General features: G+C 44.7%; 1 protein-coding gene across 2 annotated transcripts; it reads left to right on the top strand.

Moving 5' to 3' along the window:
• The first annotated feature begins 1,146 nt into the window (after positions 1 to 1,146).
• Positions 1,147 to 11,151, top strand: LOC144325251 (caspase recruitment domain-containing protein 8-like). Of its 2 annotated transcripts, XM_077917938.1 has the most exons (9): positions 1,147 to 2,459; positions 3,487 to 3,608; positions 4,655 to 4,719; positions 6,316 to 6,539; positions 7,155 to 7,408; positions 7,854 to 7,982; positions 8,144 to 8,285; positions 8,379 to 8,408; positions 8,790 to 11,151. In XM_077917938.1, the coding sequence occupies exons 1-9, from the start codon at positions 1,373 to 1,375 to the stop codon at positions 9,080 to 9,082; spliced, it is 2,346 nt and encodes a 781-aa protein (XP_077774064.1). In that variant the 5' UTR covers positions 1,147 to 1,372; the 3' UTR covers positions 9,083 to 11,151. The 2 variants fall into 2 exon arrangements, with proteins under 2 accessions (XP_077774064.1, XP_077774065.1); XM_077917939.1 differs by lacking the exon at positions 8,379 to 8,408.
• Positions 11,152 to 13,010: the final 1,859 nt, after the last annotated feature.

Here is a 13,010-nt window from a genome sequence, read left to right as displayed (position 1 = left end):
TTTTCTGTTTTTTGCTTGATTGTGATGGTGTTTTTCTTTTCTTTTTTTCTTTTTTTGTTTCGACTGTGAAGTCTGTTTTTACTGTTTAAAACCTTAATAAATATCTTTTTTTTTTAAAAAAAAAAAGGTCTTCCTGGTGTATTGTCGGAATTTTCTTGTAACTTGAAGCCATCGGTTTGAGTCCTTCCCTCTAGAACAGAACACAGGCTTGTTCCCTCTTCCATGTGACAGCCCTCTAGATATTTGAAGACAGCTATCTCCTCTCAGTCTCCTCTTTTCTAGGGTAAACACACCCAGCTCCTTCAACCCTTCCTCTTTCCTTTCCAGACCCTTGATCATCTTGCTTGCTTTCCACTATCCATGTTTCCACAGATATATTCTGCTTTTTTTGTTTGCCTGCTTGCTTTACCTGCAGTGAGTCTTATGACAACCTTTGATATTCAAAACTGGGGAAAAGACTCCACCTCAGATTTCCTTTTAATATCATAAATCAGTGCTTTTTTTCTGGGGAGGCCGCAGGGGCATGCATACCCCTAAACATTTTGTGAATCTTTGTACTTTTGTCCATTTACTGTATTTAATTTTCCCCAATTTGAACAATAAAATGATGGTTTTCTTGAGTTAAAATGAGAGTACCCCTAAACATTTTTTTAGAAAAAAGCACTGCCATAAATTCTCTGTCGGCGTTGCCACAAATCCGCTGCCAGCGAAAAAATCCAGAGGCATAGCTGTCAAGCATAGCTGGAAGTGAGAGCTGGACCATAAAGAAGGCCGATCGCAGAAGAATTGATGCTTTTGAATTCTGGTGCTGGAGGAGACTCTTGAAAGTCCCATGGACTGCAAGAAGATCAAACCTCTCCATTCTGAAGGAAATCAGCCCTGAATGCTCACTGGAAGGACAGATCGTGAAGCTGAGGTTCCAATACTTTGGCCACCTCATGAGAAGAGAAGGCTCCCTGGAAAAGACCCTGGTGTTGGGAAAGATGGAGGGCACAAGGAGAAGGGGACGACAGAGGACGAGATGGTTGGACAGTGTTCTCGAAGCTACCAGCGTGAGTTTACCAAACTGCGGGAGGCAGTGGAAGACAGAAGTGCCTGGCGTGCTCTGGTCCAGGGGGGTCACGAAGAGTCGGACGCGACTAAACGACAGCTGTCAACTTTTCTCTTTTCTTGCGAGGAATCCTATTCTGAATAACGGAATTTCCTTTTTAAAAAGGGAAACGTTGACAGCTACGGATAGGAAGGCGACCTCGGAGGAGCCCGCCCCCCGGGGGTTTTCTGACACTCCTCCTTCTGACTAGGAGGAAGCAAGAGCGGGACAAGACTGATAGGTAGCAGCAGAGCGGGTTGAGCTCCTGCTTGGGAAAATCAGATGCAGGAAGACGCCCCTTCGAACGTGCTCGCGGCAATCGCGGGCTCCGTCCCCGCCGTCGAGTCCGCTGGTGTCGAAAGCGGGGTTCCTTCTCTACGGACGCGACACGCCACGCGACCGAGAATGCGGGCGGGCGGCCCACAGACAGAGGACAGAAATCGGCGCAGAGCTTCTCTGCCCGAGGGAAGAGGAAGTAGCAGCCCGGTAAGGAGAGAGGAGTCGGTCAGGGCCGTTGGAAGATCTCTGAGCACAGGCGGTGGAATGCTGTGGACGCGGCGGCACCAAATCCTCCCCGTCTATAGTCGTTCCGTGAACGCCCCAGAGACTGTGGGGGGGCAGGGCGCAATGGGGGAGGAGGTCTGCTCCCCCTCGGCGGATCCCCTGGAGCCTGTGGATTGCGTCTGTGATGGCAAATGGGATGTTACTTCCTTTTGGAAGGGGAGACGCGCGTTGCGGAGAAAAAAACACATCTTCTCGGAGGATGCCCTAGACCTTGAAGGATACCTCTCTGGCACTTATGACTCTGAAAGGCCAAGAGTCCAGCTGAGGCAAATACACTTCCCGTTGTTCGGTGCTCTGGGCTTTGAAGGATACAACCCTTACGTCACCAATGATGCCTACAAACCTGCTGACATCTATGGTGACTTGAACTCTGGGAGAGAAAACCGCTTCCTTTCAGGCATCCAGGTGGGGAATTGCAGTACCCTGTGCTTGGAGAAGTCTCTGGCCCCTGAGGTTCATCCTGGGAGCTCTTCTGAAAAGGATTCTGGGCTCCCAATGAAATCATTTCTGCTATCAGGTCACCATTTGACCTATATTAGAGCCATCTATGGTCTCCTGGCGTGCACCCTGGAGAGTTTAGATGAGTCCGAGCTAAAAAAGTTCAAGGGCGAACTCTGCCATTTCTCCATTCCGATGGGCGATCTCCAGGTCACCCAGGACTGGCTGCAGGAATGTGGTGCTTGGACTCTCTGCCATCTGCTGCTCAGACACTATGATGTGGATGGTGCCGTGGAGGTGGCAGCCAAGGTGCTGAAGGCCATCGACTGCCAGCCGCAGGCGGACAAGCTTCTCCGTGGAAGGGCAAGTAAGGACCTCGGAAAGGGGAACATTTGTTTGAGCCTGATTATCTCCTCATGAAGAAATGTTGGCTGGAGGAAGAGAGGTTTCTTTAGCTGGGTCGTGTTTGTCATAAACTTATTATTTACATTCTCAGTGTGTCTTAACCAATTGGAGGGAGGACTCAGAAATCGCAGGTCTCTCTTCCTATATTTATATTATTTTATTGCATAAAATTTATACCTCAGTTGGTTGTAAAAAAACCAACAACCCTCAAGCAGTTTTTAATGCCCCTCTTTGCCCTTCCTCCACCTCACATTATTTCTTCACATCGTTTCAACATGGACATTAAATGGCAAGAATAACATTATTTATCATCTTTGCATTGTAGCTCTCAATTCCTCTTTCATGCTTTATTCATTTCCCCTTCTTTGCAATTATTTTGAAAAATGACACTACAAATACACATGGGTGCACACAACCAGTGATCTCAAACAGACACAGTTTTCTCCTGTGACCAAGAGCAGATGTCTTTTACTAGGTTAGAAGTAGTTTCATCGGGGTTTCTACTTGTAATCAGGTCTGACTTTCAATATAGAATAAATAGGAATTTATAGTATGAGATAAACAATGAAAATTTACAGCAAAATTGCAAATTGCTGTGGGTTCCACCCCTCTTCAGATCATCTCGTTTCCATTTCCCCACTTTGATTTATCCATGTCAGGATGCCTGTGTTATCAAAGAGTTGTGTGTGTGTGTGTGTGTGTGTGTGTGTGTGTGTGTGTGTGTGATAGAGAGAGAGAGAGAGATTGGGTTAACAACCGAATTAGTACCATCTCTATTTTTTGCATTCCATTTCCTGACGACCCAAAGGTTTACAGTCCCAATCTGTGGGTGCAAGTACATCCCACTGAACTCAGTAGGCCTTTCCCCTATTCTTCATACAAGCAGAACAAGGTGAAATTCACTTCACATTTCTCTAATCTTCAAGGTTTGCTTCTTCATTTTCACAGCAGCCATGTGGGAAAATAAATCACTGACCTTGTTTTTACAGGCATTCCTGAGTCCTCAGTGCAAGTATCAGAATCCCCTCTATTTGCAGAGAAAGGGCAGTGCCGAAAGACAAGTCCTGCAAATTCCAGGAAAAGTGTATTTTGCTACCAGTGTCCTAGAGAGGTAAAGGGCTGGACTCATCCTGGTTTGTATTAGCCCCTATTAACACCTAACTTGTGAATTTGAATTTCAAGCTTAGGTAAGTTTGTGGTGTTGCTATTCAACACGAATTACAGTGGTACCTCTGGTACCTCGGGTTAAGTACTTAATTCATTCAGGAGGTTCGTTCTTAACCTGAAACTGTTCTTAACCTGAAGCACTACTTTAGCTAATGGGGTATCCTGCTGCCGCCGCGCCGCCAGAGCACGGTTTCTGTTCTCATCCTGAAGCAAAGTGCTTAACCTGAGGTACTATTTAGGTACTATTTAGTACTATTTAGTCTATAACCTGAAGCGTATGTAACCCGAGGTACCACTGTACTTGGAATGGACAGGTGTCTCCAACACAAATAATTGTTTTTTTGGTTGTGAGCTGCAAATGGCCAACTGCACGCACTCCTATTGTGATTGCTGTATATAGCGTGGAAATGTTCTGTGTGGGATCTATCCTATGATGTTATCAATTTGCAATAATCCCATGTTTCAATAGAATTCTTCAGATTTCAACATGTCCCCAGTGTCTGAAGGAGCAGGAGGGAATTCTTTGACTAAAGAGGAGGGTGTGCATCTTGACTCCTGTGTACCTGCATGCAAATGCATTGATATGGCTACAAAATGTTGGTCCACTACTTCCTTGCACACCCACCCATCCTCATCTTTCCTTACCTAGAGAGTGCAGGTAATTTAATATTTTTGGGTTACATCTGCCTTTGGTAAGTACACTGAGATCTTTGGAAAGAATGGCAAATATTCTGTAAACATTTTTGGGGAAAAGTCTAGATTAAAAAGAAAAGAAAAGACAATGCCTGTAATCACCATACTATAGCTCATTGCCAAAACAAACACCAAAGGCAGATGCTGTGACATAGCATTTAGTGTTTCTATAGGGTGGGGCTCAAGCCATGCTCCTTGGTGTAGGAACTAGGGCACTGCAAGAAGATAAGAATGCCTATATTTTCAGATAGGATGGGCAGTATGGCTTAAATATTAATCATTACTGCTTTGCCACAGGATCTTCCAGAGAGAATCATACCAGATGTGGTTTGGGATTCACAAAGGAACCATGAAATCTACAGGTGAGATCTTTTTACAATCTCTACATTCAAATAATGTTTTCAACATTGAATTGTCTGCTGGCAATTCTGGGAAAGGTACTACAGAACACATTCAGTAATGTGGGTCTCACGGAGGCATACCCAAAATCACCCCAGAAATATACAATGTATATGTGTGTGTGGCGGCATCTCAGAGAGATCAAACACAGAAGTTTCCCACCCTTCTCGTACTGCAGCACAAAGGCAACGTGATTCGCAGGGGGGTGGGGTTGCTGATACAGCTCCTTGCAAGGGCACAAAAGACCCTAGGTACATCTCTGGGGTCTAATGGTCTTCATATAACCAGCTTACATCTGTGACAGCATGTTGTGATTGTGCAGTGGGTGAATTCTGTTACAGAAAAGCTTATCTGCCATGGTAATGGAAGGGAGACTGGAGCCCTCCCCATGCTCACTGGATTTGGCTGGTTGAGAGAATTACTAAGAGTCACTCACACAACCTTTTGTTAGTTCCAGCATTTAAAAGCATTTTTTTCCAGTACCGTAAGAAGCCTTACTTACTTCCTGGGCAGTCTTGTAGCCAAAATACTTCTCTATGACAAAATGCTGTGTGTGTGTGTGTGTGTGTGTGTGTGTGTGTGTGTGTGGCAAGATGTTTGCTTGGGAGATTCTCTTTACTAAAAGCTTCGTCCCTATACTTGGCCACTGTGTAGCAAAGAGCTTTCAAAGGGAGCCCATAATTTTCTTATCCTTACCCTTCTAATCAATTCTCCTCATCCCCATACAGCTTCCAATATGTTATTTGCATAGGTCTGCCACCCACACAGCTGTGGAAATGTTCAGGGATGCAGGAGAGGATATATTGTTTTGATTATAGCCTTTCCAACTTGTGTAAACAAGTTCACAATTTAGCAGGGTAACATTCCCCTTTTTAAACTCACAGCAGATGTGTTTGCTCAGGCTCGCTAAAGCCTCTATAATAACTGTTCTGGTATTTCCCCCCTTATTCCCTCATAAAAGATAAGACACGACACAGTTTTATTTAAAAGTATAAAAAGTTTACTCACATTCTGTTCACAATCGGATCCCAGAAGGCAGACTTAGCTTAGAAAAGTAACATACACCTGGAAACTATCCCATAAACAGACAGTCCCTTTGTCCTCTCTTGGCTGGAGGCCAAGAGAGCATCTTTGGCTAAGCAGATGTTGCTTCTTCGACAAAAGTAGACACAGAGAGAGAGATGGCTGTCCTGCCCTGTGCTTTTGTCGTTACCTGCACAGGTGAGGCCACGCCCACCTCTAGTCACATACATAGGAAGTCTGTCCCAGCCCAGAAGGAAACAGGAAGTTTACCTGCTGGCTGGACAATCATTCCTCTCCATGTGTAAACATGTTCACTCTAGGAATGTTGTACTTGACTGCTCTTGTGTTTCACATCCCACAACAGCTGCATCAGATGCAGATGAGCCAATAGCAAAGAAGCAGAACATGCAGGCGGTATTGAACTTTTACTACATTGTCATTAGTATGAGAAGAACATGCAGGCCGTACATATTAATAGTTGTGAGATGAGCTGCACTGATGACTGTTCCTTTCATCTTTCTCTTTGTTGCATTCAGGTTGTGCTCCCTTGAGGCTGGCTCCTTTCAGTGCTACTACACTGATCTCATATTTGAGGTGGGAGCGGGTGTCACCGTAACATACCACTTTGATTCATGGCACAAGCACCTGAATGGAAGGGATGCACGGAGGTTGTCTGTCGCTGGTCCTTTGCTCAACATCCAAGCGGATCCACTCGAGGCTGTGGCAGCCGTTCACTTCCCTCACTTCCTGTGCCTTGCAGGTACGGTAGGGGGGTGGGGAACCTTCCAATGGTATAACTGTAACTGGAGGAATGAATATAACATGTGTGGGATGTAATCCACTGGGAGCAGTCAAGTACAACAGTACCTGTTTTGACTCAGAGATGGCGGGTAAACAGGAAGGAGCTGTTACCAGGAGGGCTGGTGTGGAAAAGAGAAGGGCTAGTGTGCAGGAGGAGATATCTAGCTTTAAAGAAGAATGGGAACATTTTACAAATTACTTAAAACAACAACAAAATGAACTGGACTCCTTGGCAGGTTTTGAATAAACATACACAAATTTATTATTGCTAACATAATAGACAGATAAATTAAGGATCTTTACAAGTTTATAATATGTAGAGAATAATATGTGTTGAAAAATCAGAGAGAGGAGCTGAGGGAAGTCTTGGGGGGAGGGAGGGAGGGTTTTTCTTGGGGAGGGGGAAGGGGGAAATGGGGAAAATGAAGATGATATGTTTTTGATAATTTGTTATGATGAAATTCTTAATAAAAATTATTTTTTTGAAAAATGTTTAGATAACCTCCAGAGCCACTGCCCTAAGCAAGCTACCTATTACTGACCCATATTCCATTTGTGTTCCTTCTTTTTACAGATGGGGACAGCTCCCAAGTCTACATTGGACATTTTGTGGAAGAGGGGATGAGTCTAGAAAAGCCAAGCAGAGTGGGGTCACGTCATGCTGTGTTGAGAAACCCCAAGTTCTCTTCCCGTGGAGTAGTTTTCAAAAAGCCTTGGTTTAAACGGAAGATGAAGGTCCACTGCATCACACTGCTCTATCAAGTGCTTGAAGTTCCAGCTCAAAAATTCCACCTATACCTCCTCCCAAACGACTCTTCTCTAAGAAAGGTAATTGGGAATCTTTCACTCTGCTAAGTGGCACGAGACTTGCAATATGATTAGATGCAAGAACTGTGGGCAAACTCATTCATCAAGGTGTGCTTGGATTGATTGATTGATTGATTGATTGATTGATAGATATTGATTGATTGATTGATTGATTGATTGAAGTTCTAGCAAACATGAACCCACATCAGCAGTTGCCCCCAACCAGCATTAGTATTCAAATATCCAGTATAAAAATAAACCCCTTTCCTTTGCTGGGCAGAAGCCAAATGACTGTCTTCTTCTCTAGACACAGTGTTGTCATCGAATTGTGTAAAGAAAATACCTTTATGCCAGGTTATGCAGCATCTTGACTTGGAAGTCTTCCCTGCGGTGAGGCTTGGAATTGGCTTAGCAGCTTGGCATCTCCCTTGCATGTCTCAAAAATCACTCTGTTTGTGCTTCCCAGACAGTCCATGAGAAAGAAGAGAAATGCCCTTCGTGGAGATTGGATAAACCCTCTGTCATCCTCAAGCCTCTGAGGATTGGCTCTCGCTTCTTTGTGCAGAAGTTAGATGATGTCGAAATCTGCCCCAAGGTAAGATGCAAAAATGATGGAAAGTGTTACCTGGAGGGAGTCTGTGTGGTATGAGAAGGGGACAGCTAAACCAGGATCCCTTCAACCTCTTATTTACTCCCCTTAAAATTGGTAGGCCATGGGCTAAGCCATAGTCACACAGCTTTCCCTCTTTCCCACAGGAACTGGAGCTTCAATATTTGCATGCAGACATGGAGCAGCAGTACCTTGAACTCTATGCTGAACACAGGCAAGATAAGTTCCACTTCAACCTGATAGAGAAGAAAAAGGATGAACTCATCTGGGAGGCCTTTGTGAGACAAGGTGAGCTTTGCTCAAGGGAAGACCGCAAGATTAGACCATAGCTTGAAAAGGCCACATGCACTCTCTGACTGCATCTTCCCTGTTCTCTTTCAGAAGAGCTGAAATCTTCTAACCCAACAGAAGGTCAGTAGGAATGCAGTAATAGCCTACCCAGGGTTGCACATCTGGAATGGTGCATATTCACTATGGGAAATTTTAGAGTGAGATTTGGAAGTCATCCTTGTAGTCTCTGCTTGCTTCATGCATCTACTCATTCCCTCTCTCTCTCTCTTTTCCAGCTGCTAGTGGCTACATAGAGAGTACTGCACTGTTCCTCAGCAGTGCCTCTGGAACATGCCATGGGTTATTTCTCATATTCTCAGCCATAAATGTCTGGGAGGCAGGACAGCTTGAAGACAAACTAGGCCTTCTACTTTGATCACCTCTCTCTAGAGCTCACTGTCTTGAAACATCCTCTGAAGCCATATTTTAAAAAGAGCATTTTCTTTTATTTTTGTCTGACAGAGGCAAGCCCACCTTATCCAATGTCAGTCTCATCAAAACAACATTTCATTGAGCAACACCGGGAAGAGCTGATCCAGCGGACCAGCAACGTTGAAGCGGTGCTGGATATGCTCCTTGGCACCATTCTGAATAATGAGCAGTATGAAATTATCTCTTCGAAGGGAACCAACCAAGAGAAAATGAGGGCGCTCTACATGCTGGTGCCAAGTTGGAACCGCTATTGCAAGGATCTGCTTTACAAAGTACTGAAGAACAGAAATCCATATCTTTTTGATGAACTGGAAGGGAAATGAGACCACAATGAAGTCAAAGAGAGACAACAGGAACTCCAACTGCATGTACTATGTGACTTCAGTTCTTCCTTTTGGGTTCAAATATTGTTGGCAGAAAGCAAGTGATACATGAATCTACTCAAAGCTGTGGGATTTCCAGGCAAAATCACAAATGCATGATTGCCAGACAGGCACATGAGGGGCTGACGCTCATACAGTTCCTTAATCAATAAAGAAGGGACCGTATGAGGTCACTTCCTTAATGCTTTGGGGGGGGGGGATTTCCAACAAAGGAAATAATATTATGTATTTGCCCCTGCATGAGCTCTCTTTTGTTTATCTTACTAAAACGTGTGGTTCATTCTTAGCAATGAGGACAAAGAAGGGGAGGTCAGCTGACCACAAATAAACAGGTGCAATTGCCTAATTCCTAGCTTGAAGTGAGCTGCATTAGGGGTTTTTTTATTCTGCTAAAAGGGCTTCACAGCCTGTTTCTCAAACACGTGTGGGTCAGGAGGTTTAAATTTTAATTTACAAAATTAATCCTCAATCCATTGCCATCAAAATCAGCAGTTGCTGCTGGCTGAGCCTTGTCCTTTTCTACTTTGTCCATCACCAGAGAAGAGTGGGAGAAAGAAACTTGCTTATTGCAAGCACCAGCAGCATGAGGGAGATGTCTCTCCCTAAGCAGGTGTCTTAAAAATAAGGGGACTGCTTGCTTTGGCTGCACCAGTAGGGAACAGGCACGCCCACTGCCAAATCGAGCAGCATTTAAACACACACACCCCAGTCATCAGCAGTGAGCTATCAGAAAACGTACAAGGATTTTAGGCTGACAGGTTTTTCAACCTAAATCAGATAAGTTCTGGTTTTAGATTGATAGAAAAAGTGTCACAGTTATTTCTGAAAACCAGAGTTATGGGAGCACAACAGAATGGCAGGAAATTGCCCAAATCTCACAGTTGTTTCATTCATATATATATATATATATATATCACAAGCCCGATCCTCTGTCACTTAACTGTGTCCCCTCAGCTTTTCTTTCAGCTTCTTCCCACCCTAACTTTTCTCTCAACAGTCCAGCAAAAACAAAGCACTGCAAAACCAGCAAGCACTAAGCATAGGTTGGTGCAAGGCAGAAAAGAAGTCCTCAAAGAGCTTCAGGGGCTGAAGAGATCTCCAGAAGAGTTCCTTCGGCAGTGTAGCGAAGAAGTGGGGAGAAAGAATTGCAACAGGGGCTGCTCCAGGCTGGACTCTGGGCCTCAGGCTGAGCCCCCTGCCTCCCTCACACTAACTAGAGGGACTGGAAATGGCAACGGAATGAGACACTCCTTCCTGCTTGCTTCTGCAGTGTGGGGTGTAAACCATTGGAGCAGTCAAATACAACATTTCTTGTTTCCCTAGAGTGGACACAGGAAGTGTTACTCCAGCCAAGGTAGAATTTCCTGTTACACCTGGTCTGGAGCTTCCTCCCCCTGCATGTGACCAGGTAGATGAGCATGACCCTTGCAGACCTAACAAAAGGCCCAGTCATGCAACCATCTATCTCTCCTATTTTGGCCACTGCTCCTGGTGCATTTGATGCTGTCTGCTGGCTCTCTGCCAGCAGCACATAGGCCCATCCTTACAAGGATGTAAGCCACACTAGTCCTGAGAGATCTGCATTGGCTTCCAGTATGCTTCCGAGCACAATTCAAAGTGTTGATGCTGACCTTTAAAGCCCTAAATGGCCTCGGTCCTGTATAACTGAAGGAATGTCTCCACCTCCATCGTTCAGCCTAGACACTGAGATCCAGCGCCTAGGGCCTTCTGGCAGTTCCCTCACTGCGAGAAGTGAGGTTACAGGGAACCAGGCAGAGGGCCTTCTCAGTAGTGGCGCCCGCCCTGTGGAACGCCCTCCCATCAGATGTCAAGGAAATAAGCAACTATTCTAGTTTTAAAATACATCTGAAGGCAGCCCTGTTTAGGGAACTTTTAATGTTGTATGCTGTATTGTGTTTTTAATATTCAATTGGGAGCTGCCCAAATTGGCTGGGGAAACCCAGCCAGATGGGCAGGGTATAAATAAATTATTATTATTATTATTATTATTATTATTATTATTATTATTATTATTTCTGTAACTACAAGCTAAAGCCTGTCTTCAGGGATCATACTTTGAACTGAATTTGAGTAAACATTTCATTACTTATAAGAAAGACTTGTGTCTTTTTTCTTTTAGGAGGGAATCAAAGGGGTCTTACCAGGAATATACCATATTTTTCACCCCACAAGACGCATCTGACCATGACACACCTAGTTTTTAGAGGAGGAAAACGGGGGGGGGGGAATATTCTGAATCAAATGTTGTACTCAACTATTTAATAAACTACCATTATAATATCAGAGGGAGAGGGAGAGGAGCTGTATGTTTCTTTAGCATGCGCGCTCAGGGAGCAACGAGCGGGGAGGCAGCACACCCCCAGACGGACCTGACACAGGAATCCCAGCAGCCTCCTCTCGTGTAAATGGCTCCTCTCCCTCTTTGCTGCTTTAAAGTGAGCCCGTCCCTCCCTCCCTACTCCACAGCTTGCTTTAAAGCAGCAAAGCAGGACAGGAGCCACTTACACCTAGCTTCCTGCTCTGTGTAGAAGGGAATGAACTCTGCTCTATGACTCACTAGCTTGAGTTAACAATGATAATATTTAATCAATATATCCTCTCCTACTATCCACAATTCCCACATGCAGCCTCTCCTGTTTTGTGCTTTTCTACAGGGCTCAGCTGGAGCTGACTTTGAATGGGTGTGATGGTAAAGATCATCCACAGCCATCTTTTGGACATCTTGAAGGACTTGGGGAGGAGGAACTCAAGAAGTCCAAGGGCAAATTCATTCAGTTCCTTTAGTGAAAAGGTTTAGGTATTTGGGCTCCTTTAGTTTTTATACTTCAGGGTCTACAGAACTCCCTGCCACAATAAATTTAATCAAACCTTGTTTTGCTTTTTTCTGCTGCTATCCATTCCCCTAGAAGGCCTTCAAAGTATGAATGGCACAGGCCTGAGTTTGACGCTGGAGACGGAATGATATATTAACTAGGATGGCTAATTAAAGGTATATTTTGTACATTAATGGAATACTAATATTAACTTGGGGTCTTACATGAGTTTGTTGACAGTTTTGAAGGACTCTGTTGTCTCGATGAGAGATGTGAAGGAGAAGACCTGTGGTCTTGCAAACAATTTCCCAGAGAAGAAGTTACTCTGCAGTTTGCCCATTAATCCTGGCACTTATCCGCTGCACACCTGAGGCTGCCTGGTTTCCTAACTGTGGTTAGATCAGGAGAAACCTGTAGGCTTGTGTTCTCCTTCCTGCTGTCTCCTCTCCTGGCGGGTTGGTGTCATGTTGCATGTCTTACTTACCTAAAAGTTAATGGAAGGAAATGAAGGTCAGCAGAAGGCCATATATCCCTCACAATATATACACCAGTTGAGAAATACTTTCCAATTATTGGCCTTTAAAATGAGGAACAGAAGTCCTCTCAATGAGGAAGAAACTCTGAAAATAAGGGCACACTTAGGGATCTGAAACTTCAAGCCTGCACGCCTTGCCAACCCTAGTCCCTATCTATGCAGGCCAAGTTGGATTGCTGGACTTATCTGAGAGCCCTGGAATACAGGAAACTGCCTCATGTCAGTTGGTCCACCTGGCTCAGTATTACTGACACTGACAGTGACTCTTCGGGGTCCAGGACAGGGGTCTTCCCAGCGCTACCTGGAGACCACAAGGGATTGAACCTTGGGTCTTTTTGCATAACAGCAAGCGCACTGCCATTGAGTCGTGGACCTTCCCCAATCAGCCTAGTCTGAAGTTTTACGCACTGAATGTGCTCCAACTCCCGGCGCTAGGAAGGGAAGGGCAATTGTCACACCATATACAGCTAAATGCAGGCATGCTGGAATATTCTGTTAC

The sequence above is a fragment of the Podarcis muralis genome, chromosome 13 (genome assembly GCF_964188315.1).
Source record: "Podarcis muralis chromosome 13, rPodMur119.hap1.1, whole genome shotgun sequence".
Taxonomy (NCBI): Eukaryota; Metazoa; Chordata; class Lepidosauria; order Squamata; family Lacertidae; genus Podarcis; species Podarcis muralis.
Note: the sequence above shows the minus strand (reverse complement) of the source record. Positions and strands in the feature narration are given on the sequence as shown.

What these genes read in the sequence shown, in the direction of transcription:
- LOC144325251 (XM_077917938.1), top strand. Translation starts at nt 1,373, where the DNA reads ATGCAGGAAGACGCCCCTTCGAACGTGCTCGCGGCAATCGCGGGCTCC. An exon ending in TCACTTCCTGTGCCTTGCAG is followed by an intron (nt 6,540 to 7,154) that starts GTACGGTAGGGG and finishes TTCTTTTTACAG; the next exon opens with ATGGGGACAGCTCCCAAGTC. An exon ending in ATCTTCTAACCCAACAGAAG is followed by an intron (nt 8,409 to 8,789) that starts GTCAGTAGGAAT and finishes TTTGTCTGACAG; the next exon opens with AGGCAAGCCCACCTTATCCA.